The sequence below is a fragment of the Sus scrofa genome, chromosome 4 (genome assembly GCF_054392235.1).
Source record: "Sus scrofa isolate SSC_HxYL_T2T_F1_AM1 chromosome 4, Sscrofa_HxYL_maternal_Yorkshire_Landrace_v2.0, whole genome shotgun sequence".
Lineage (NCBI taxonomy): Eukaryota > Metazoa > Chordata > Mammalia > Artiodactyla > Suidae > Sus > Sus scrofa.
In genome coordinates, this window is record NC_139386.1 from 20,977,612 (window position 1) to 21,001,030 (window position 23,419).

Sequence of the window (23,419 nt, forward strand, 5' to 3'; positions counted from 1 at the left end):
TTGCTGGGTGACACTCGTTATGGCTTTTCTATTGTCCCCAGCTCCAGCCAAAGTAATGCCTTAATAACTGAAATTCCCTCGTTCACACCTCTTACCTTAAGGGCCATTAAACTCAGCAGGAAGGACTCATCGCTGTGGCAACAAGATGCCGTCCTGGGGTCTCCCTGGACTGCCAGTTGGCTGGCCCACTGTGGTCAGTTCTTGAGGATGGGGCTAAAGCCAGGGCCCCTGGGCGCGTCTCCTGAGTTGCTGTCCAACAAAAGTTCCGGCTTCCTTTTCCTCTCAGGCCATTTGTACCACATCCTAAGGCTGCCTCTTTCTGCAATTAAGACATTTCAGTCTTCTCTCTCATGCTTTTCCTTCACCCTAGAGATGTTCAGTGTTAGGGCAAAACACAGGCATTCAAGCTGCTCATAGCATTTAGGGAGTTGGGGAATTTGGCTTTTAATTACTGTGAAAATATGATTATTTAGGGATTCAGCACCAGCTCTACAGAGCCTGTAGGATTTTGCAGCAACAGGAAACGGGACTCGTAAATACATCTCACCTAGGTGAGTTGGCAGGTCCTGGGGTTGCAGGGAGGAGCCGGTAAAATGAACTGGTGCAGCCCTAAGTATCTTTCCTTAGCTCTAATCAAGACGGCCAGCCTCCTTCCTGCCATGGCTTTCCTACCTGCAACATGGCTTAGGGTTTGCTGCCATTGGCTACTGCTCCACAGGTGTGTTAAATCTGAAATGCCAGTAATACAGTCAGCGTGTTCAGCAGAAAGTGCCTGTCCATCTAGACAGCCAGTCTTGAATACTCACTTTTCCAACCTTTATTTTACATCCCATTCTTTGGGTGTGGTCTGTGTCACATATGTTGAGGTGACTAGTTGTGGTTTGTATATTTTGCTGACCCAAATGTATTTTCAATTCCTTGATGGTCTTTGACATTTTTCTGTCCACACTGCTCCCAGTAACTCTTCTCCATCCTAGTCCCACTTGCCCCTTCCTTATTCTTTAGCCCTCAGCTTAATCCTCTGCTCCTGACTAGGTCAGAGTTCTCTTCCATGGACTCCCATGGGACCATTAGTCTGTCCTTGGAGCGCTCACCACGGCTGTTGATTTTATTATAGTTAATTATTTAATACCCGTCTCCCAAACAAGCCTGGCAATTCCATAAGGGAAAGAAACATCATTATCATCAGCATTATTCATGTTATTATCACGATTTTTATTCACCATTGAATTCCCTACTCCTGACAATAGCGTGCCTGGTACTTAGTAGATTTACGGTAACTATTGTCTATCGATGGGTGGATGGCTGAGTGAGTATGCAAATGAGTTAATGAAATGCCGGCATCTTTGACAGGATTTATTTTATGTCTCTTCCCTGTCCTGTTCACATGGCCTGGCGCACCCACACACGTGTTAGGGGCTTCCACAAGCTTCTAAGAGAACTAAAAGGCTTGTTGTGTGTCTTGGTGCCAAAGCCCCAGAGTGGACGGGGAAAGTCAAAATTATATGAATTCTTAGGAAGAGGCCGTGAGGTTTCTGTGTTCCCGGAGTGGTCTTGTCTGGGATAAAATACAGCAAATGAACAGCCATGTGTTTCTCACCTGCTCTACGTCTTCCTTCCTTCCCCCAACCTGCCCTCAGGACCTAGGAGTAATGCTTTAGGTGGGGGCTGACCTTGGGAAGGACATCCTCTCTGACTCTGAGCTGGATAAAAGATCTGATGCCAGGCCTATCTCTGGTTAGAAGATCATAAATCAGTCCAGTAGATTCTGACATGGTTCTCAGGGTGTCCAGCAAGACAGAGCTCACTTAGTCCCATGGGACAGCTCTGAGAAGCATTATAGAATGCAGACAGTGTGCATGCTGAAAATTATTTTGGGCCCTGCAGTCAGAAGGCCTGAGCTCAAATCCCACCTGCCCATTTATGAAATAAGTTTAGACCTAATTAGGTATAACCTTCAATCCCCTCTCCTATAAAATAGGAGACACACTGCCCACCCACCTCAGAGAGTTGTCAAAAGAGCAAATGGCCAAATAGACCTAAAGTGCTTTGCAGAAGGTTGGGCATATAATAAGCTCACAGCAATTATTATCACCATTTTCCTTGATTGCAGGAGTTTCCTTTGCAGTCCCAAGCCAGTCTCTATGAAGGCTCTGCTTTTCCATCCTAATCCTTTCGGACTGTACTAGAACTCACATGTCCCTCTATCCTTTCTACCCACATACCTTTGGCTGAGAATTTTTTTTTTTTTTAGGGCTGCACCTGCGGCATATGGAAGTTCCCAGGCTAGGGGTCAAATCAGAGCTACAGCTGCCAGCCCACACCACAGCCACAGCAACACAGGATCTGAGCCGTGTCTGCGACCTACACCACAGCTCACGGCAATGCCGGATCCTTAACCCACTGAGAGAGGACAGGGATCGAATCCTTGTCCCCGTGGACACCAGTTGGGTTCCTTAACTGCTGAGCCATGATGGGAACGCCAACCCTTGGCTGAGATTTTTCCTAGAAGGACGCACACACAGTGACCAGGAATGGCACCAATTATCCTGCATTTTGCCTTATGATCCCTTAACCTATAAAGGCCAACTCGCATTGCCTGCAAATCCATGCTGTACAGTGATCGGGGCGTTGTGCACACTTTATACGCAGGCAATTAATAAATAATGCTGACAGTGGGTGTGCACGCACAGCCAGATCGTCCTGCTTTCTTAATCATTTAAACACACTTAATCTAATGGAATGTGTTAGGACTTCAGCAGCTTCTGAATAAAAGTTGGAGGGGGAAATAAAAAAATCTGAAACGTGGCACCAACTAAAACCCTCATATGGTTATTTAAGGCAACGTAAGCGCTTGCACGGAAACTGGGCTCTGTGGAAGAAATAGCCACTCCTCTTACAGAATGAAACCTCACTTTTTTTCTTTTTGCCTTCGAAAAAATTCCTTCTCTTATTTTTAGATTTTGGATGAGAAGGGGACTCCAAATCAGTTTTCAAGCTGCTTCTTCCTTTTTTCTGCCTGCGCAGAACAGTCCCTTTCTTCTCTTGCTTCAGCCCCTCGTCCTGTCATCTTGGGAGAGTTACTTGGGCTGCTCCTGGCTCTGCTTTCTTCATCTGGGTGTTTGCACCGGGCCATCGCTGTGGTACCTGCCAGCTGTTAACATTTTTTTGATTTCATGGTTTCTCTCTCTTGTTATGACAGAAAGCACAAGTGTGGTGCCGTAAGCCTGAGATAGGCAAGTATTCGTGGATCAAGTTGGAAATACCTCCACGTTCCACACTCCAGGGCTCTGAGTTTGAGCTCAGAGAGTTGCCGTGGTTTCCAGGCAGTGTTTGTGCGAAGGGTGGTTTGGGGCTGCTTTTCTGTTTTTCTGTAGACCTTATTTGGACATCTGGCCATTTGATCTTGGTAAAGAATACAGTGTCTCGACACACACCAGTGCCTTTACCCTTGGAATGTTTTGGAAGCCCACAGGCGGCATCCTGAGCTGCCTGAGTCACCATTAATGAACCAAACTGCCTGAAATGCTCCAATGGTTGCCTTTTGGCACTTGGCAGGAAAATCCTTTTCATGTTAGTTTCAAGGTTGTCAGATATCATTATCCCCACGTATTAAAAATTTCAAAGAAAGGAGGCAGTGTGTTTGATTTATAGAATAATTATCTAGCTTTAGCTCTAACTTGGCTTTGGCAATGGTTTTGCAAGCACTCGAAAATTAAATCCATTTTTTATGGCACTACAAGGTATTATCTCACAGCAAATGATAATTAAACACCTGTGAAATCAATTAGCCCTTTAAGCAGGGAAAAAAACTTTTCCAATTATATTTTCGCACCTCCAAAACTTTTTTATAATTCCAAAACCGGCGCTCGTGGAGAGGGATATGGTTGATTGGAGTTACCCAGCTCCCTTTCCATAAAGATCATCCCTAAATTTTGCTTTGACTTAATCCTAGGGAAGGCAGTTTGTGGTAGCGGCTCCCTTCCAAGAGAGGATGCAGTCGCCTTTGGAGCGGACTCTTAGCAGCTATCTATCTGACACACAGCTGAGCCGTCAGCGCCTCTACAAAGGGAGTTACTCACTTTGTGTTTTGATGCCAGGTTTTACTTGACAGTGTATTTAAAAGCCAAGATGCCTTAATGGAAACCAAGCAACAAGACAGGCCACGTGACAGAATTGCTCTCTCTTTAAAGGCCCTGTAGCCAAGAGTTCTGAGCCATCCTCATTGCAGATTCAAACCCTGAAAGCAGACTGATTGGTTAATAGCGGAAAACTAACACCGTGGAAAACTGGGAATCATGGCAGCCCTTTCAGCCCCACAGGATCATGTGTGTTTAATCATTGGCTTTGGTCTCAAATTAGCTATTTCCAGATGCTTCTTTTGGAAAAGGATCTGCACATCTGAAGAGGTGAATGGATTTGGGATAGAGGAGGTAGAGATTTGGGACTCTCAAAGAAGAAAAAGAAACGTAAACAAAGCCAGGCCTTCTGCGTCCTCTGCATTATGCCTCATAGGTACAAAGGCCATTCCATAAATATGCTTGCCTCATCCTTACTGTCTTTCGTTTGTGCTTTAGTTTGCATAACACTCTCGTTTATACTGCTTCATTGCCCCCTCGGTAGACTTCATTATTAGGTAGGTAACACCAGCATGATTGTCCCCTTTTGTAAATAAGTATGGATTCAGAGCTGGAGTAACTTACATAAAATCAAACTGTGACAAAGTCAGGGCCAGAAAACTCTATTTTCTTGGTGTTCGTTTGTGCGGGTTCCATCCTATCATTCTATATAAGTATCTCTTAAAGACATTCTTTTTCTTTAAAATGTTTTTCTGAAGACATTTTTAATGGGATCTGGCTTTCATAGCAGATGGCATTTGGAGAAATTGATGAATCTTCAGGTTAACCAGCGATAGGAGGCTGGTTTGCATAAAACAAAGAGGAAAGAGGACTTCTCTTATATCCTTTTAGAAGCTAGTCCTGTAGACAAGAAGGACAGACTTGTGGTTGCCAAGGGGGAAGGGCTTGGAATGGGGATGTAGTGGGAAGATGTTATACATGAAAGAGATGATCAACAAGGTCCTACCATACAGCCCAGAGAACTATATTCAATGTCCCATGATAAACCATAATGTACACGTTTTTTAAAAGTGTATATATGTGGACAACTGAATCACTTTACCGTACAGCAAAAATGAACACAACATTATAAATCAACTCTACTTCAACATAAAGAGAAAGAAACTTGTCCTATGGAATTACCCTTGTGAATGGGCCAGCATTTGGGACAATTTATGACCTCACAGGTGTCGTTTGCTAAGATCTGGCATTCATTTGACAAACATTGTCTTAAAAGATGGCTGCGGTCCAAGCACAGGTCTAGGGGCTGGGGTCCCAGCAGTGAAGAGGAGCAGTAAGCCCCTGCCCTCATGGAATAAACATTATATCGAGGAAGAAAGACAAAAAGCCAGGAAGACGCATATGTGCGTGAGTTCAGACAGTGGTGAATCCCAGGACAGACATGAATGGAGCTGGGCTGCGAGGGCCGCTCTGCGGAGGGACTGTTTGTCTGAGGGCTGATACGCATCTTGAGTCCATCTGGGAGAAGAATGTTCCCGGCGGAGGACTAGCAAGTACAAGTCCCTGAGATGTTCATGAGTGTGGTGTTTCTAGAAACTGAGAGAAGGGCAGTGTAGCTGTAGAAGGTGAGTGAGGAGAGGGGCAGCAGGAGCTGTGGGCAGAGGCCAGTTCTCACGGAGCCCTGTCATCCAGGGCAAAGTGACCAACTCTTACTCTAAGTGCCATGAGGCGTCAGTAGAGGGTTTTCAGCCTGGGTGTGACATTTTAAAGATAGCTTTGGTTGCTCTGTGGAAAATGTATCTTAGGGACATAAGATTGAACCTATTTTGACCCAAAACTACTAAGAACCAACATATGCTTCTTGCGGCTCTGCTCCTATGGAAACCCTGCGGAGTAGAATTAAGGACATAGAGGAAGGGGGGCTGCTGAGGAGACTCTGGGTCCCATGGACTTATAAAAACCAGGAGGGGGCAGCTCCCAGAGGGGTTTGGCATCTTGTTTTTCCAGTGCTCAGCATGCGATGTGGCACATAGGAGCTGCTCAGTTTTCATTTGTCCAGCAAATAAGTATCAGGGCCCAAAGGCATCTTAAGGGCCATCTGGTCTACCTCTTCCCGCCCCCCCCACCCCCCCCCCGCCCCGGCCCCATCACATTCTTAAATTTTCTCTTTGTCCCACAACCTCTTCCCAAAATGAGGCCACCTAGGAGCTGGCTGGCTCCTTAACTGCTTCTCAAGGGGAACAGTGCTGAGCAGAGCTGGTTGGAGGAGAGGAAGAGGTGACTCAGAGCTTCACAGACTCTTTCCCCCAGGGCACTGTTGTGCTTCTGCCAAAGGAAAAGGCAAAAATCTAGACTTACGGGCTTTCCTAGTCTCCAGTGACCAAACCCTTCCTGGGAGGGTGATCTTGTAAATAAACAATATGTGGAATCAGAGAGTTAATCATAACAGATTTTTATGTCTCGTGGACACACTGTACACCTGTACGTTTATATATTCACATACCCAGATGGGAGAGATTAAACTTTCCAGAGACCACAAGCTTCATGCAGCTTTCATATTACATCGGTGTCCTATGGTTTTGTTTTGTTTTGTTTTGTTTTGTTTTAAGATGCACCATCTCTGCCTAGCCAGAGTTCTGTGGTCTCATTTGCTTGCTCAGTGCAAAAGGCCCAGGAGCGAGCTGACCCTGACTGGCAAAGTCAGAAGGTAAGAGCCCAGGAATGACAAAGATAGGAAAGGAGATGGGAAGTGAGGGTAGCTGAAACCAGCATCATTTCATTAGCTGTATGCAATTGGATTCTCAAGGTATTTTATAATCACTTAAGTGCAACGACCAGATGAAAGGCTTCAGCACTGACCAAGAATGCGGGGTATGTCAGGTTCGCCACCGAATGGCCCCTAGGTGCCTACTCTAATGACGTGAACAGCCCAGCAGGAATTCCAAGCATCCTCTTAATCCCAGTGCTGACCAAGGTTGGCTGTGCAGGAAAGAATGTCTTGGCCCAGGAAGGGGAGGGGTCAGAACACCGGGGGAAGCCCAGTTATCTTTGAAGGATGGGGAGTCATCACCTTTGCAGTGTTTATCATTACAGAAGCCAGAAAGAGATGCTCCAGGTTTGTTTCGTTATTTATTTTTTTTTGAGCTCCAACATGGAGGAAAGCCAGGAGACAGTTCAGTCTGAAGAGAGCTGTGCATATATTTAGCTTGATTTGCAAATAATGCTATTTATCGGGGCTGGTGAAACACACATTCCCCACCCCGCATCCCCCCACCCCCTTCATCAGGGTGCAGAGAGAAGACGAAATTTTTAACAAGCTGCCAGGCCTTGGGAAATAAAGACAGAGAAAGGATAGAAAACGTACAAAAGAAAGATGCTGTATATAAAAGACGCCTTTTTCCATTGTCTAAGTCAGTCTGGCTCAGCCTGAACATAGGAGTGAAAATCATCTGGGGAGGCCTGGCGTAACTAAGAGTCAGACATGTTGTTAGTAGCCAAAGAGGTTGTTGTAACTGCAACGAAGGGCTTGAATCTCTTCTTTGGGTCTCTGTTGCTTCCACAGCCCCCCTGCACACTAGTGAACACTGAGCATTTTTCATCTATTCAATACCTGGGTTTGAGGGGCTGCTACGGGCCAGGCTCTGGGGGTAGGTGTTGGTTTGAGAGGAAGGACCGTGGTCCTGCCTCCTGGAGCCCAGTGGAAGGAAAACAAGAGAACAGGCAATTAATCCAGGGGGAGCACTGGACGGGGCAACAGCAAGAAGGTGTCTGGCCAGGTCTGGGGATCAGGGTGGAAGGGAAGCAGTGGAAGCAGAGGAGGTGTGTGGGCAGAAGGACCCCGTCCACAGCCTGCTCCCTGGGACATGGCCTGTCCCTGAGGAGGAGTTGCCATCGAAGCTTGACACCCCATGCTGCCAGCCTGGGCGCTGGGCTTCTTAACTTAGTCTACACTTCCTGGCCCTGATCCACTTGGCTCGTCTTCGTGGTGCAGAGCCTGGTGAAAGGTTAATGGTAAGATAATGACCTCGGGCTTCTCGCTTGCCCTCGGGGTCTGTCCCAGACATTTAGCTCCTGCAGCCAAGACCTTGCTGTGCCTCTTCTGGACCCACGTATCCATCTGAGGTCAAGCTTGCTGCTGGCTCTTTAATTGCCATTCCCCTCCCTCCCCCCCGTACCCAGAGAGCCCTTTATTTAACATTTTCAGAACTGCTTTATTTCCAAACAGAGTTTAGACCCATGCATCCTGGAATTGCATTTATCTTGGAGCAGTTTGAAATTTGGTATTTCTGAGCACAAAAGCCGGTGCCACAATACCTCTCCTCCCTCAGACGGCTTCCTGAGATTAAGGTCCCCTGGCACAAGGTACTCAAATGCTCTTTCATTTTCCCCTTTTGTTGCATCCTACCTTCTAGGCAGCTCTGAGAGACAGCAGAGCATACATACACTGTGAATCCTGCCTTTCTGTACAAGCCCCACAAAACCTCTGTGACTCAACTTCATCATCTGTAAAATGGGGCCATTTTACATGTGGTTGTAGAGGGAAAGGGTTGGTATGAATACAGATTGTTTTGCCCCCACCCCCAGCAATGGGAAACATGTAATCAGTGGGGGGAGGAGTTATTATTATAATTGTTATCATTAATGGCTGTCCTTTTTTTTCACTTGCTTTTACATATTAGCCATTGAGCTGCTGTGTAATAAGCGGGGACCGAGATGGTCGACTCCATCACGTACCTGGAACATGTTGAATTCATTACCACCTGGCTAAGTGTATAGTTCTGCGCTGTCAGTGGATATTTAGGGTGGAGATGGGGTGGGGGAGTTTAGACTTGATATGGGATTATGATCCGTTGTTCAGACATGATGTTTGATTTCAAGGATCTATCTGACTCTCTCCTCTTCCCTGTGAAAAGCAGGTGTATCAATATGCGCCTCCGGGGTGGCCATGAGACTTAAATGAGGGGTGTGCAGGGCCGTTCCCACCTCCCCTGGGGCCTCCCGCCCTAGCTAGAGCCCACACCCCGTTCCTCCCACCTTCCCCAATGTTGAAATGGATCCTGAATGGATCCATAAGGAGATGGGCTTCCATGGAAAGCTAAGGCATGTGAAAGGGTGGACAGCTGGGACCGGCAGCATCGTTCTGAGGAGCATCACAAAGAAATCAATCCCTAGGCCTTGGACTGACCCAGAGATGCGAGCAGCAGGCAGTGCTCAGGGTGGAGTGGCCCTGCCATCTCCAAATAGCTATTGAGTGCCTTCCCACTGGGAGCCATCGAGTGTCCCTGAGGCAGCAGCCACAATGGTCAGCCAGGCCCAGCACCAAATGCCAGGATAACCCACCTGCATCTACCCAACACCAGAATGTAGAGTAGCTTGTTCGTGGGCACAGAGATCATGTGAAGCAACAGGCTTAGTGGGTCTGGTGAATTCTCAAAGCCCACAGGGACCCCTACTTTTCCATGTGTCGATTACAAGACAAATAGAGATAGAACCGTGGCCACTGGACCCATTTTCCAGCTACAAGACTCTGAATCACTCCCACTTGAGTGTTTCTTAGTTCAAATCTGCCTTGGGCCAATTCCATATTATTGTATGCTATGAACTTTTGAGTATTCTCAAAAAAATAATTGAAAATTTAAGCATTAAATCTGTAAAGTCCAAGAAAGGGCCTAAGGCAACATAGCTATTAAGTAACAAAGCACCCTCTTGGACTGAACCCCTGTTGTGACATGGGGCAGAGGAGAGGCCTTTTAAGTGATAGCTGTATCTTGCCAATGCTCTGAACTAGGTGAGCTGTTGAGGACTTGACTGCCTAAGGAAAATTACTTTCAGACACTGCATTTGTGAGAGCTGCCCCAGGAGGGGGCATCATGTAGTGGAAAGCAAAGGCCCTTTAGAATTGAAAAGCCAGAGCTGCGGCCCTGGAGGCACCATAGCTGTGACCTGCGTTGACTAGATTATTGGCTTGGAACTTACTGCTCACCTGTGAGGTTGGGTTTTATCAAGTCCTAAGAGTTCCTTTGGTAATATTGTCATTCTTCAGCTTGAGCCCTTCAGTGATTCATGATCGCCTGCACAGGGTCATGTCTGAGGGCCAGGAGATAATCACACGTGATCTTCCCAATGGGACCCTGCCTGCACCAGCAGCCTCATCACCCCCTCTCTGCCCCCCCCCCAATCTGGGGGCATTTATCTCACCTCTGTGTCTTTGTTCCTGCTCTGCTTGCTCTTCCCCCCCCAAAATGCCCATCACTTCCTCTCAGCTCTTTGCCAGACTGACTCTTGCTCTTCCTTTAATATGTACCTTAAAGTCTCCATTCCTGCAGAAGGCATCCCTGCTTCTCTTTGACCCAAGTCATAGCTGTTGTTTCTCTTCTCTTCATAACCCTCAGCCCTTGCCTCCATCTTCCCATTTCCCTTCCTGAATGACAATCATTTAATAACACATACACCTTTTCCCTGGACCATCAGTTCCTTGAACAGTACTTGAGACATGGTAGGCATTCACCTACTGTTTGTTGAATGAATGAAAAAAATCACAGAGGAGGTGCTAATAAGCTCTTTTATTTCCCTTCTCCCAGAGGCAGCTACAACAGTCATAGATTGTCCTGGGGTGCTTTTTTCTTCTTCTAGGGGATGACATTCCAACTTGGTATAAGCAAAGAAGATTAAGTACTTATGAGGATGGGGACTGAGAGGGAACCTATCAGTTGTAGATGTTAACTGCCTTTATAAATAAATACTTGAGAAAAACTGTAGCAACATCAGGGGAGACTAGAATCGTGTGACTACAGAGACGAGGGTCTGGCTCACTTGCTTCTTCCCTTTCCTCTATGATTAGCAAAAAGCAGGCCCACGTGGCAGATGTCACCCCCCGGAGGAATTGTGGCATGCTCAGGAGGCACTGGGAGCTCGCTGCACCAGCAACATCCCTGTCTGTGGGGCTTTTGATAATAAGGCAAATCCTTTCAATTAGAAGCTGCTGTTGTGATTCACAGCTTCTGATTTCATTTTCTTTTAAAGGGTCAGCTCCACGTTTCTCCCCACCCTGTCTTTGGGAATGCTGTTCTCTTTTCATTTCTTTGTTACTTTTTTGAAACGTTTTTATTCCTCTTAAACTGATATAATTTGTACAAAAACTTACCGTTGTGTAGTGTGTTGCAGGTTCTACTGTATGTACATGTATATCTTTGAGGCACAGAGAAGCTAAAGAGTTTGCACAGAGGCACACAGAAAGGGGTAGAAGCAGAACCCAAATTCTTCAACCCAAGTTTTCTCACTTGGAGTCAGCCTTCCATTACATTCTGTTGCCTCTCTTCCATCACGATAACCATAAGTATCATTTCTGCATTGTTTATAATGTGCCCATGCTTTAGTTCAAATGTATCATTTAATCCTCACAGTAGAAGCACTATCCCCATTCTGCCAGCCAGGAGACTAAGATGTAGACAAATTAAATAACTTTCCCAAGATCACTCAGCTTGTGAATAGCCAAGCTGAAACTGGAACCTAGGTTTGGCTGGGTCGAAAGCTGCTTAACCACTAAGCTTCTAATTATTAAGCTCTTAATTACCATGCCAGTGGTTCTCAAAATTTAGGGTGCCTCTTAATTACCTGGAGGGCAAGTTAAAACAAAGAATTCTGGGCCTTTCTCCCCAGGGTGGCTGACTCAGCAGACCTGGGTGAGGCTAAGCATTTGAGTTTCTACCAATTTCCCAGATGATGCAAATGATGCTACTGGTTAGAAGAGCGTATTCTGAAGACCCCAGCAGACCTCAACAGACCCCAACAGACCTCTGCCCTCCACCCAATTCCTGGTTGCACTGAATTGCTGCCTGCCTCCCCCCCCAAAAAAAAAGAGGGATTCCTATGAAGAGGAAGGACTTCGCTTATGACATGGCCCATTTTAAATGGGGTGTGTCCCATGCATTATTCACTGCAATAAGGAGAAAATTATTCCGGCTGTAAAATGGTTTTGGTTTCTAGGTTAACGACAGGGTCATGTCATTTTTACGGCATTTTTCATTGCCGTAGTTTATGGAAACTGTTCTATCTTTTGTGTCAACACCTATACAATGGGGGACTTAATGGCCATCTGAAAAGGGTACCAAAACCATTTATTAATTAAAGCTGAGAGTTCTCAGAGATTAGTGGCCTCCCTCATCTACTTACCCTCTTGCTGAGGATATCATGTGTTCATTAGCTCTTGTTCTTAAGAAGATGTGATTTATATTTCTAAACCCAAGTCAGAGAGAAGAAATCCTCTCTAAAAAGATTGTCTCCCTCACGTGACCTGTCATCTTCTAATCTTCCCCCCAGTCTCATTCTACCGGTAATCACTAATCTGTTCTCCATCCCTGTAATTATGTTATTTCATGAATGCTATATAAACGGAATCATGCAGGAGATGTCCTTTTGAGATCGGCTTTCTCACTTAATTTCCTTGAGGTTGGTGTGTATTCATCATTCATTTCCTTTTATTGCTGAGAAGTATTCTCGGCTATACCTGTACCACAGTTGGTTGGAGGATTCACTCATGGAAGGGCATCTGAATAGTTTCCAGTTTGGGGCTATTAAGGATAACACTGCTGTGAACGTTCCTGGACAAGTGTCTGTGTGAAAGTAAGTTTTCATTTCTCTGGGAGAAATGCCCAAGAGTGCCACTGCTGGGTCAGATGCTAAGTCCATTTTTAGTTTTAGAAGAAACTGCCAAACTATGTTCCAATGTGGCCACACCATTTTACCTTCCTGCCAGCAATATACGAGGGTTCCAATTTCTCTGCAGCCTCATCGGTACCTGCTATAATCCGTGGTTTTGAGTGTAACCATCCTAGCGGGTATAGAGTGATGTTTCCTGGTTTTCATCTGTATTTTCCGAATGACTAATGATGTGAAGTATCTTTTCATGTGCTTATGGGCACTTTGTATATTTTCTTTGGAAGACTATTCAAATCCTTTGCCTGTTTTTAAATTGGATTATTTGTCTTTTGCTTGTTGAGTTATAAGAAGGGTTCTTTACCCAGTCTGGATACAAGTCCCTCATCAGATTTATGATGTGCAAATATTTTCTCCTTTCTATAGGTTGTCTTTGCACCTGCTTGATGGGAGCTGGGGAGAGGGGATGCTGAAGCCTAGGTTGCACTCGCCTAGGTTAGAGCTCCTATAAGACAGAGCCAGTGGGGTTGGTAATGGAACAGGTCTTGGCTCAGATGCCGCAGTCTCATGGCTCTTGCCGGGACTTGATAGATTTTCTTAACCACCAATGTTTTTCCATTTGTCATGGTGCCCTTAAGAGAGTTTCCAGAAAATTTAAATGAATATTTCTATAATTTGTACCAGTTAAGTTGTTGTTTTGTTAGGAAGGGTCTTCTCACACTTCTGTACAGTGTCATCTGGAAGGCCAGCCTTCCTTAGTGTACTAAGTACAAACACCTTCAGATGTTACACCTGAGTTCTCATTAGCCCTTTCTGGTTATCCAGTGCCTCGTTCGTTGGTAGGTCTTGCAACTGGAGGTGCTTCTTCTCTGCACAGTATCTACAGAACTAGAACAGTGCCTGGAACATATACTTCCGGAGAGAATGACTGAGGAAATGAATGAGTTTAAGCACCTCAAAGGAAGTGGATGGAGGGTGGATGAGAACATCAGGGAGCTGAGTGGGAGGACACCAAGAACGTACATGACTCAATTAGAAAGACTGTCCCCCTTGTAGATATCATTACTTCTTCCATTGTACCATGTAGTAATTCCTAAGCTCACTGCCACTAGAGCCCAAGAGAGAGGCAGGTTCAGGGGCTAAGCATGGTTAGAAATCAGAAAATCCTTATTGTAAGTCATGCGTGGTTATGTTTCTGTAGGTGTCTCTGAGTGTCAGTATAAAGACACACATACATTGTGTACACGAGCAGATTTCTATAGACACACATACGTAATATGTATGTACAATGGTTATGGAAACTTCTGGGGCATTCTTATTTCATCCCTAAAAATGCTAAGAGTGAATAATGAGACGTCCAAAACCATCTGTCGTCATCTTGCCCAACTGACTCATTTTTCAGATGAGGAAACCGAGGCCCAGAAAGCTCATCATTTTGTTCTTCATCTCACAGCTTGCCTAGTGGGTTCCTGGTCCCAGGAAGAATGCTTGGCCCCCAGCCCCTGTGACCTATTATGTGAATGAACACAAGTTTCAATCACGTAAGCTTTATCCACTACATCAGCAAATCCTCCTTCTAGACAACCATTTAAAAATCAACACCTTGAATAGCTGTCATCTGAGTTTTTCCGATGAGTTCTCTGCCTTTCCTCTCCCTCCTTAAAGTAAATTCTGCAACTGGCAACTTTGAAGCTTGTTACAATCCTGAACATTAATAGACTTTTACATTTTTAGCAGCCTAATGATGAGGAGGTAGGGCCTTCTGTTCCAGTCCCTCAGGGGCTTCTATTCTAGGCATTTATTAAACTTTGCTGTATGTAGCCTGAAGTCTCGTTGACCTTTTTTATATTAAAAAAAGTTTCAGTTTAAACTATGTGTGTATATGTATGTATATTGAGGGGTGTGTGTGTGTATGTGTACATATTTCCCTCTTCCTCATCAATTAGATAGATATTCAGACTATCCATTGTTGAACTTGAAGATACTTGTCAATTACTTCCCTTTGTTTGATGAGAAAAAGAGAAGCCATTACTGTCACAATTTAATATTTTTTAATTTAGCTAAATTTGAGCCCTCTTAAAAATCTTTTCTACTTTGAAGTCTATTTTGCAGTTTAATTAATGCAGCAAGGTTTTTTTTTTTAAATTTTTACTCTCAATGGAGATAATCTTTATCCGTTCATGGTGACCTTTTCTTGTGCAAATTAGTTGTACACGCTTGTTTAAGCAAATGGTCCTTTGCATGATGTTCTCCTTAATGACGGGTTTATAATTGAAAATTGGCTTACTCCCATATGCCTAGTTTGTATGAGAATATAAAAATAGATGTGGACTTTAAAAATATAAACGTATATATCAGTATCCCAAAAAGAGGAGGGAAGAATCCAGTGCCTTCAGGCTACGATTAAATTAGACTATTAGAGTCAGAAAATGCTGGTGACATATGCTGCCGTCAGAGTCACACCTGTCTGCTGAGCACGGGAAGCTCTTGAAAAAGGAGAGTGATTTCATCCGAACGCTGAGAATCTGGCCCTTCATAGGACATGAGCCATCATTGCCATTTTCCCAAGTTTTCTTAAACTCCTAGTGAACTTTCAACCGTGTGTTTAGGAATGTGTTGGGTGGGCGTCGTTTTTACAGTGCTACCCCTGAACAAAATGAGATGCTTGTTATCTTTCGTACACTTCGTCGGCATAGACAGGTGGTGTTCGTGTTATATTTTGCATTTTTTCAAGTGCAAAAATGGTGTGATACGGCTGAATGGTATTTGAGTCAAAGAAACGATCCTCTCTTCTGCAGCCCAGTTTTCTGCATCCCCTGGTTTTCTCTCTCCTCATTTTCCCCCATATTTTTGTTCCTCTTTGCCAATTTCTTAGGCAGGCTCCTCTCTCTCTCACCCCCTCTTTCCCCTATGAATCATGCCAACCATTCTTATACAGGAGTGTTTGTCTGGGGTGACCAAATGTTCTTGGTTAAATGTAGAGACTCCAGCTTGAAGAAGAAAATACGTATTTTGTGTTTTTGTCATGGAGGTTTCCTGAGTACGTCTGAAAAACCTAGGTAGAAAACAAAAAAGTCTCAGTTTTACCAAAGAACAGTGGCGTTAAAAAAGAACCACTAGCAGTGACTATTTTTGAAGCTTGTGGGGGCAACCTGTTTCATCAAGACACACAAATTTGATCTGGGAAACAAAGGCTGGGCGAGCCCAAGCCATATTGCCACCATCAGACTTGTCTTTTCCGCGGTGTTTGCAAAAGACCCTGATTGCTTGGGCAAACGTAAGTTTCACATGTCTTCTCCTTCATGCAGCAACCCTCCCCACCGTCCCCCCTGGGAAAGTGAGGCTGGTCAGTGTGCATCCGGAGTTGTTCTAGGCAGTTTCACGCAGGTGTGCACCCACGGTTGTTCATTCATCCCCGCCCTGCTCCTGCCCCATTCCTAACTGGTCTCAGTTTGCTGATGGCTCCCCCTCTCCTTCTAGGTATGATTATCGGGAAATGCTGCACAATGCCACTTTCTGTCTGGTTCCTCGTGGTCGCAGGCTTGGGTCCTTCAGGTTCCTGGAGGCTCTGCAGGTAAGTGACCCTGATCCTCCCCAGAACAGGGCTGCGGACGACACCAGACTGGGCGGTGGGGAGTGGCTTGGAAAGGGTGTTTAACCTGAGCACTTCTCCTGGAATCCAAACAGAACGCATGGTCTGCCCTGAACACCTGAAATCTATTTTCCCACGAGATTCTGCAGTGTTGTTTATGAGTTGGGTCGGAGGGGGGGATTTACGCTCACACCTTTGAACATGAGAAAATTCAAGGGGAATCTCAAGGGAGGATGGGTTCTTCAGAGACACTTTTGCAAACAAGAGGGCAGATCTGATTCCCCACCAGGCAGCCGAGCTGGGCTCCTCACAGAGACTCAGCCCTCCTTCTCCTGGAAGCCAGGCTCGAGAGCAGCAGAAATGGCTTTTATGCCTGGTATTTCCCCAAAGCCACGTTGTCTGTTCTGTCCCCATCTCAGTTGTCACTCGCTTCCTCCAAATTCTGAGCGTGATGCCCAGCAGGGTGGTGGTACTCACCCACCGCAGAGCTGTGAGACTCTGCTGTTAACCTCGAGGCTGCAGGAACGCCTTCAGCTGCTGAGACAGCGCCCCACGCATCCAACCTGGAAATCGCTGCCAGCCTCCTGGTTGGCAAGAACGCATGTCCTCATCCTCTCTCCTCTTCTCCTTGACCCCTTGCTTTTGTGTCCTTTCCTCCTCGGTGCTCTGCACCTGGCCTGAATCTCTGCTGTTTGTCACAGTGCTTCCTAACTTCCATCATTCTGTCCTGTCCTCCAACAGGAGAGCGTCCTTCTCTCGAAAGTCTTTTCTGGCATGTTCCACGCAGCATACCATCGTTACCGTTCCCCTAGCCTCTTGGGTTTTTGCATGGAGCAAACTGCTCTCTGCTTTGGATTACAGGTTATTTGCAGCCAGAATTTGTCATGAGCCTGATGCTCCTTAGCTCTTAGGTCACTGGGCAAGTAGGAAATTGGTACAATAGTGGTTGGGATCCCTCCACAGTGAAGGGAACAAAGTTCTGGTTCCGATGTTTGCATAGCAAGGGAAAGGTGAGCCCCATGTAAGAGTTAAGTCCGATCCCTCCACAGTGAAGGGAACAAAGTTCTGGTTCCGATGTTTGCATAGCAAGGGAAAGGTGAGCCCCATGTAAGAGTTAAGTCCGATCCCTCCACAGTGAAGGGAACAAAGTTCTGGTTCCGATGTTTGCATAGCAAGGGAAAGGTGAGCCCCATGTAAGAGTTAAGTCCTCAAAACACTTTATCAGGAACGCTGAGCCCCCTTCTGCTCTACCGTGATCAGGACGTTGAGATGAACCACTTTGCAAGTGGACTGGGATGGTTACATTGACAAGACCATTCATGTCCAAGATTGGTTTTGTGTTAGGATTTTTGTTGGTGAACAGTTTTGGTACATCAACTAAAATTTCTCCAGTGAGGTCAGTTGTCTATGGAGAAGTAAGGTCAGCCAAACCGTGTACTAGAATAGAAATGGGGTTGTAGCCTTCTAGGGCAAGACTTGCAAATAGTAAAATTGCAGCTGGATACACACAGCCTTCATGTGACTTGATAATTCCTGAACGCCTACTTTTCTTCTGACCTCAGCAGTCCAGTAATTGAATTTGTACCCATGTCACCCCTGATTAGAACAGTTCCTGCTGCCGCCTCCCTCACACTCACAAAGTCCCCTTCTTTGCACAGGCTGCCTGTGTCCCTGTGATGCTCAGCAATGGATGGGAGTTGCCATTCTCTGAAGTGATTAATTGGAACCAAGCTGCCGTCATAGGCGATGAGCGATTGTTATTACAGGTAAGGAAGGGGCTGTGGCCTTCAACAGATCAGTGGGTTATTGCTGCCCCCGTCCAAACTTTCAAAGAAGATGAATCCAAAAGGTCAGCTCTATAAAAGAAATTTTAGCAGGAGAAAATTGCTTGTGTCAGGGTGAATATGAAGTCATTTAACATGGCATTGTTCACTCCCCAACACACAGTCTGTTCAGGTCCGGGGAATATATTCAGAAAAGGAGAAGTTGCAGGTAGAGGATGTGAAATTTGATGCTGAGCGGAGGTGTGTATCTACCCCCTTCAGTATCCCAAATGCTTAGAAATGATACCAGAGGGTTTCATACCAGTTGTACTACTGCTAATTTGTACTCCTTTCCCATTTCCGTATTTGCCTTCAGATTAATTATCAGAAAGAGGTCTCTAGGGCTGATTTTGATAATTAGTGTAATCATCGCTCAAATGATCTAGTCTGGGTACCCAAGTGAGTATTATCTTTAAGATGTATAGTTAAGAGAACAGCCTCTCATGAAAAATGTATAGGTTTTTTAAAATGCATTTTTTTGGCCATTTCGATTTTTTTCATTTCATTTTATTGTTGTAAGGACACATAGTATGAAATCTATTCTCTTAAATGTTGACCTGTGCTCGTTATGGTCGAGTATTGATACAGTGTGCTGCAGCAGGTCTCTAAGGCTTATTTATCTTGCTTAACTGAAACTTTATGCCCACTGATTAGTAACTCCTCACTTCCCACCCCCCCCAACCCCAGGTCATCACCATTCTAGTCTTTAATTCTATGAATTTGATTACTTTAGATACCTCATATAAGGGGACTCATGAAGTATTTGTCTTTCTGTGACTAGTGTATTTCACTTAGAATAATGTCCTTAAGGCTCATTCAGGTTGTCCTGCATTGCTGAAATAAAACTTAATATTATTAAAACATTCACATTACCCAAAGTGATCTATACATTCAAGGCAATTCTTATCAAAATACCAATGGCATTTTCTTAATAGAAGTAGAAAAACAGCCCTAAAATTCATATAGAACCAGAAAAGACCCCAAATAGCCAAATCAATCTTGAGAAAGAAGAACCAAGCCGAAGCATCATAGTCCCTAATTTTCAAATATGTTATAAAGCTACATCATCAAAACAGTATGGTTCTATCATAAGGACATACATAGTTGTCAAAACAGTATGGTTCTGGCACAAAGACAGATATATATAGACCAATGGAACAGAATAGAGAGCTCAGAAATAAATCCACACATACCTATCAAGTAATCTTCCACAAAGGTGCCTAATAAAAGTTTGACCTTCTCAAGAGCTGCCTGGGAAGGGGGATTGGATACTCAGTGAAAAATCCAAGGATAGGAATAGTTAGTTGGAGGATTTCTAAAGCCACTTTGTGTAATAATATTGTAGCTTCAACCTAAGATGCCTTACTCTTTTCTCTAGAATGTTGGGATGTTCTTAATGCTTTTCTTTCATAGCATTGTACTTTATCTTGAACTACCACAAACATCTGTAGAATGATATATTTGTAACATCCTCGCTTTTTTTTAACATGCAGAAAAGTAAGTTTCTAACTCAGTCACTGATTCTGCTTCTGTGCTGCTGGTCAGTCTGCTGCCTGGCTGGTACTCTCCCTATGGTAACAGGTAAAATATCTGTAACCGAGAGAGCTATGAAATAGGCAAGCCAAACTGAACATAGCTCCCAAGACGTACCTTCTGTCTGGGTACTCAGATCTGTGACCTCCAAGGCCCCTGGGACCTTAGAAGCAAGAGAGGAACACGTGATCAGTTCGAGTCCTCCCCATGTGAGATGGTGTGTGCCTAAAACATTGACCATGGAAGGCCAAACAAAAGTGATAGCTGCGGTTCTTTTCCATTTTGACTTTTCCCTTCCTCTTATGATTTTAAAAAATAATGCATGCTATGGAGTTCCTGTTGTGGATTAGTGGGTTAAGGACCCATCGTTGCCATAAGCGTGGTGTAGGTTGCAGATGCAGCTTGGACCTGGTGTTGCCTTGTCTGTGGCGCAGGCTGGCAGGTGCAGCTCCAATTTGACCCCTGGCCCAGGAACTTCCATATGCCTCAGATGTGGCCAAATGATGATAATAATAATAATAATAACAACAACAACAACAACAACAATGCATGCTTGTTTAAAGGAAATTTAAGAAAGGGAATAATAAAATATGAGTCATAATTTCTCCATTTATGTACCAGAGCTCCTATGAATTTGATGGGAGTAAGTCGGAGTTTGTGAGGTGGAGCACATTCCAAGATCCTGAATTGTGGTTGTTCAGTCTCTACCATTTCACCAGAGTTGATTCCCCAGGAGCATTTCAACTTCCGAAGCAACTTTCTGGCATGCCACTGGAGATTTTGTTTTTCATTCTACACCCATTCAAAGTTGCTGGCATTTTCTTCTCTCATATACAGTCTGTCTTTGCACAGCTGCCTCCATATTGAACGGCGACTACACTGCCGTTGACAATGGTTTTAAGAGAGCTGGCACCCAGCCCAAATGTCTGCTCTGGGAAATGTTTTTGTTATGTTACAATTTTTCATTTCCTGTTTTAGCACAGCTCGGATGTTTGTATTTGCATATATTCTTGTTGTCATGTCACCAAGAGAGCTCCCGTTGTTTTCCTATATCTATTTTGGTGGATTCCATTAGTTTAGTTACCATGCATGACCTTTTATTAAGACTTCCCTGAGTTCTACAACTTTGAACAGTCGGGCCAAATTGGAATTAATTTATCACTTTCCCATACCTGTCTCTCAGGACAAGCAGATTAATAACCAATAGCCAAATGCCATTAAAACTTGGAACTCTGTTTTTTCAATCAATTGGAATTATCTTCCAGAGCACTTTGCAGGGTTCTGTGAGACACTTGTATCATACGTAAAAACGGATAGGATATATTTCACTCGATGTGGTACCATCAAAATTTGGCTTATATAAGAGAGTGGATGTATTGGTAACTAATGTGCGATATTCTTTCTCACTTCGTACCCACAGCCTACTCAGTTTTCTGGAGACCACATAGTGATGATAGCTTTTGACATTTTTCTAATGCACTGGTTCCTCATGACCATGATAAAACAGTAAAGTCAACCTATATGACTCTGAGAAAATACCATTGACATTCAGAAGAGGGCATGATTATGAACAGTGAGGGGGACAGTTTTTTTCCTAGTCTTTCTTTGGCAAGCGAGGTAGTTTTCTCACTAAATAAAAATAAATGTGCTTTGGCTTGTCAGGGATTCACGATCTGAATAGTGTCTCTAGCTTCTCAAAGAATATTTTACCCCCACTTGACCTTGAGCTCTGATTTCAGGCGAATGTTTGCCTGCCAGTGTTTCTCCTTTGCTGTTGCCTCTATGCTGCCTCAGTGTTGGGAATCGAGTTACCCACTTTGGGGCTACAGAATTAGTATCTGTTTTTGGACAATGGGGGAGCAAGTGAGCTTAACCTATGTCCATACTGTGAAGCAGTTCTATTGCTTCCCAGAAGAGTGGTCTTGAATCAAAAAAAAAAAAAAAAAAAAAAAAGACTCTTAGCTCCTTCCTCTCCACTGGAAATTCAGATGAAGTCTTAGCCAGAGTGCCATGGGTAACTTTCTTATTAAAGCAGCTGACGGAGTATTTCTACTTCAGACCCAGCCCCCGTGTCTGTCTGATTAGTCACACATTAGGGAGGCAAGCATGCAGAAAGAGGTGAGCCCCAAAGGCCAGTTGCTAATCATAAGGACTCTCCCCTAAGAGTTTAGACTCCATAAAGGAAACAGACCTTGGGCTATTGGAGAAGATGGGGAGCAAGCCAGGGAAACTCACCAGACAGATGCCCTCGGAGTACATTTCAAAGCTTCATACCCAAGCAAGGTCACATGCAGGTTTTAAGCAATTGGTCCAACTTGGACTAACATCACCCTTAGGTCAATAATAGTAGTAGTGATAATTGCTTTGTTAAATAAGCTTCTTATGTTCTAGGCACTGTGCAAAGCACTTACATGATCTCCATTACAACCTTCTGATGTTCATACCATATCCCCAATTTATAAGTGAGGAAATGGAATCTTTGCAAATAATTTGTCCATAGAAGCACAGCTAGTAAACCATAGAGCCAAGGATCTTACCTCAGTCTAACTGCTCTGTCCCTGTGCTTAACCCTTGAGCTTTACTGCTAGTAAAAATAATGATATCCCTATGGTGGCTTCAGATGGCCACGTTCAATTCCACTTTTATTTACCGAATACCTACTTCATTTATTTTGCTTTGCTCTATTGCACTTCGTAGATGCTACTTTTTTATTTTTAAACAAATTGAAAGTTTGTATCAGCCCTGTGTTGTCAGATGATGGTTAGCATTTTGCAATGAATAAAGTACTTTTAATTAAGGTACTCACATTGTGCTTTTAGACATTATGCTATTGCATGCTTAATAGACTAGAGTGGAAACATAACATTGGTTATTTATTTTTCTTTTTAGGGCTGCACCCTTGGCATATGGAAGTTCCCAGGCTAGGGCACAAATCGGAGCTGTAGCCACCGGCGTATGCCACAGCCACAGCCAAGCCAGATCCAAGCCACATCTGCAACCTACACCACACCTCATGGCAGTGCCGGATCTTTAACCCACTGATTGAGGCCAGGGATCGAACCCAGGTCCTCATGGAAACTAGTGGATTCGTTTCTGCTGCACCACAACGGGAACTCTAGAAACATAACTTTTATGCACTGGGAAACCAAAAATAGTTGTTTGATTTGCTTTATTGCCGTGCTCTGAAACAGACCCCACAATATCTCTGAGGTATGCCTGTACATAAAAGCTGCCCTCCTAGCTTTAAAATGTGTAGCAGGATGGATAGGACATAGATCCCTCCTTTAAAACTGTGCAGCCTGGTAGAGAGCAGTGATGGCTAAAAATATATGGCAGATCATGTTAGTTTAGGGTAAGTGCTAGAGCCCAAGAAAGAGAGAAGGCTGGAGAGCAAAAGAGCTCTCAGGAGAGGTAGGGAACCAGTGCACATAGAAATGAGTAAGCCCAGCTGCGTATGAAATGGAGAGACTGAGAGACATCTCCTAAAAAGCTGTTTTGTAGTTCATTTGCAGTCCCTGGCATGACGTGTCTTAGAGGTGCTTAGAGACGATGTCTTTCAGCCTTGCCCCAAAGCTGTAGCTCTTCTCTGTAGACTCTGGTTGTCCATGGGCAGGATCAGGGGTGTGAGGGGCTCTGAGAAAATGGCAAAGGCTACTCTAGAAGCACTTGAAGCAACTGATAAGCTGCTACCAGATCTTAGAAGTGAGTCCTAACTCTCATGCATTTAAGCGTCATTA

General features: G+C 44.5%; 1 protein-coding gene across 5 annotated transcripts in view; it reads left to right on the top strand.

Annotated features, from left to right (window-relative positions):
- Positions 1 to 23,419, top strand: part of EXT1 (exostosin glycosyltransferase 1) — a 290,691-nt gene that overhangs the window by 236,045 nt on the left and 31,227 nt on the right. For 3 of the 5 annotated variants that reach the window (XR_014843449.1, XM_085021811.1, XM_085021814.1), the window contains 2 exons: positions 16,215 to 16,308; positions 17,985 to 18,092. Coding sequence is in view for 4 of the 5 variants with exons in the window: in XM_085021811.1 (XP_084877937.1) it covers positions 16,215 to 16,308; positions 17,985 to 18,092 (202 nt within the window). In the remaining variant the exon portion in view is untranslated. Of the gene's footprint in view, positions 1 to 12,301; positions 14,276 to 16,042; positions 16,122 to 16,214; positions 16,309 to 17,984; positions 18,093 to 23,419 lie in introns of those variants that run through there. The other 2 variants (XM_085021812.1, XM_085021813.1) reach the window with 2 other exon arrangements.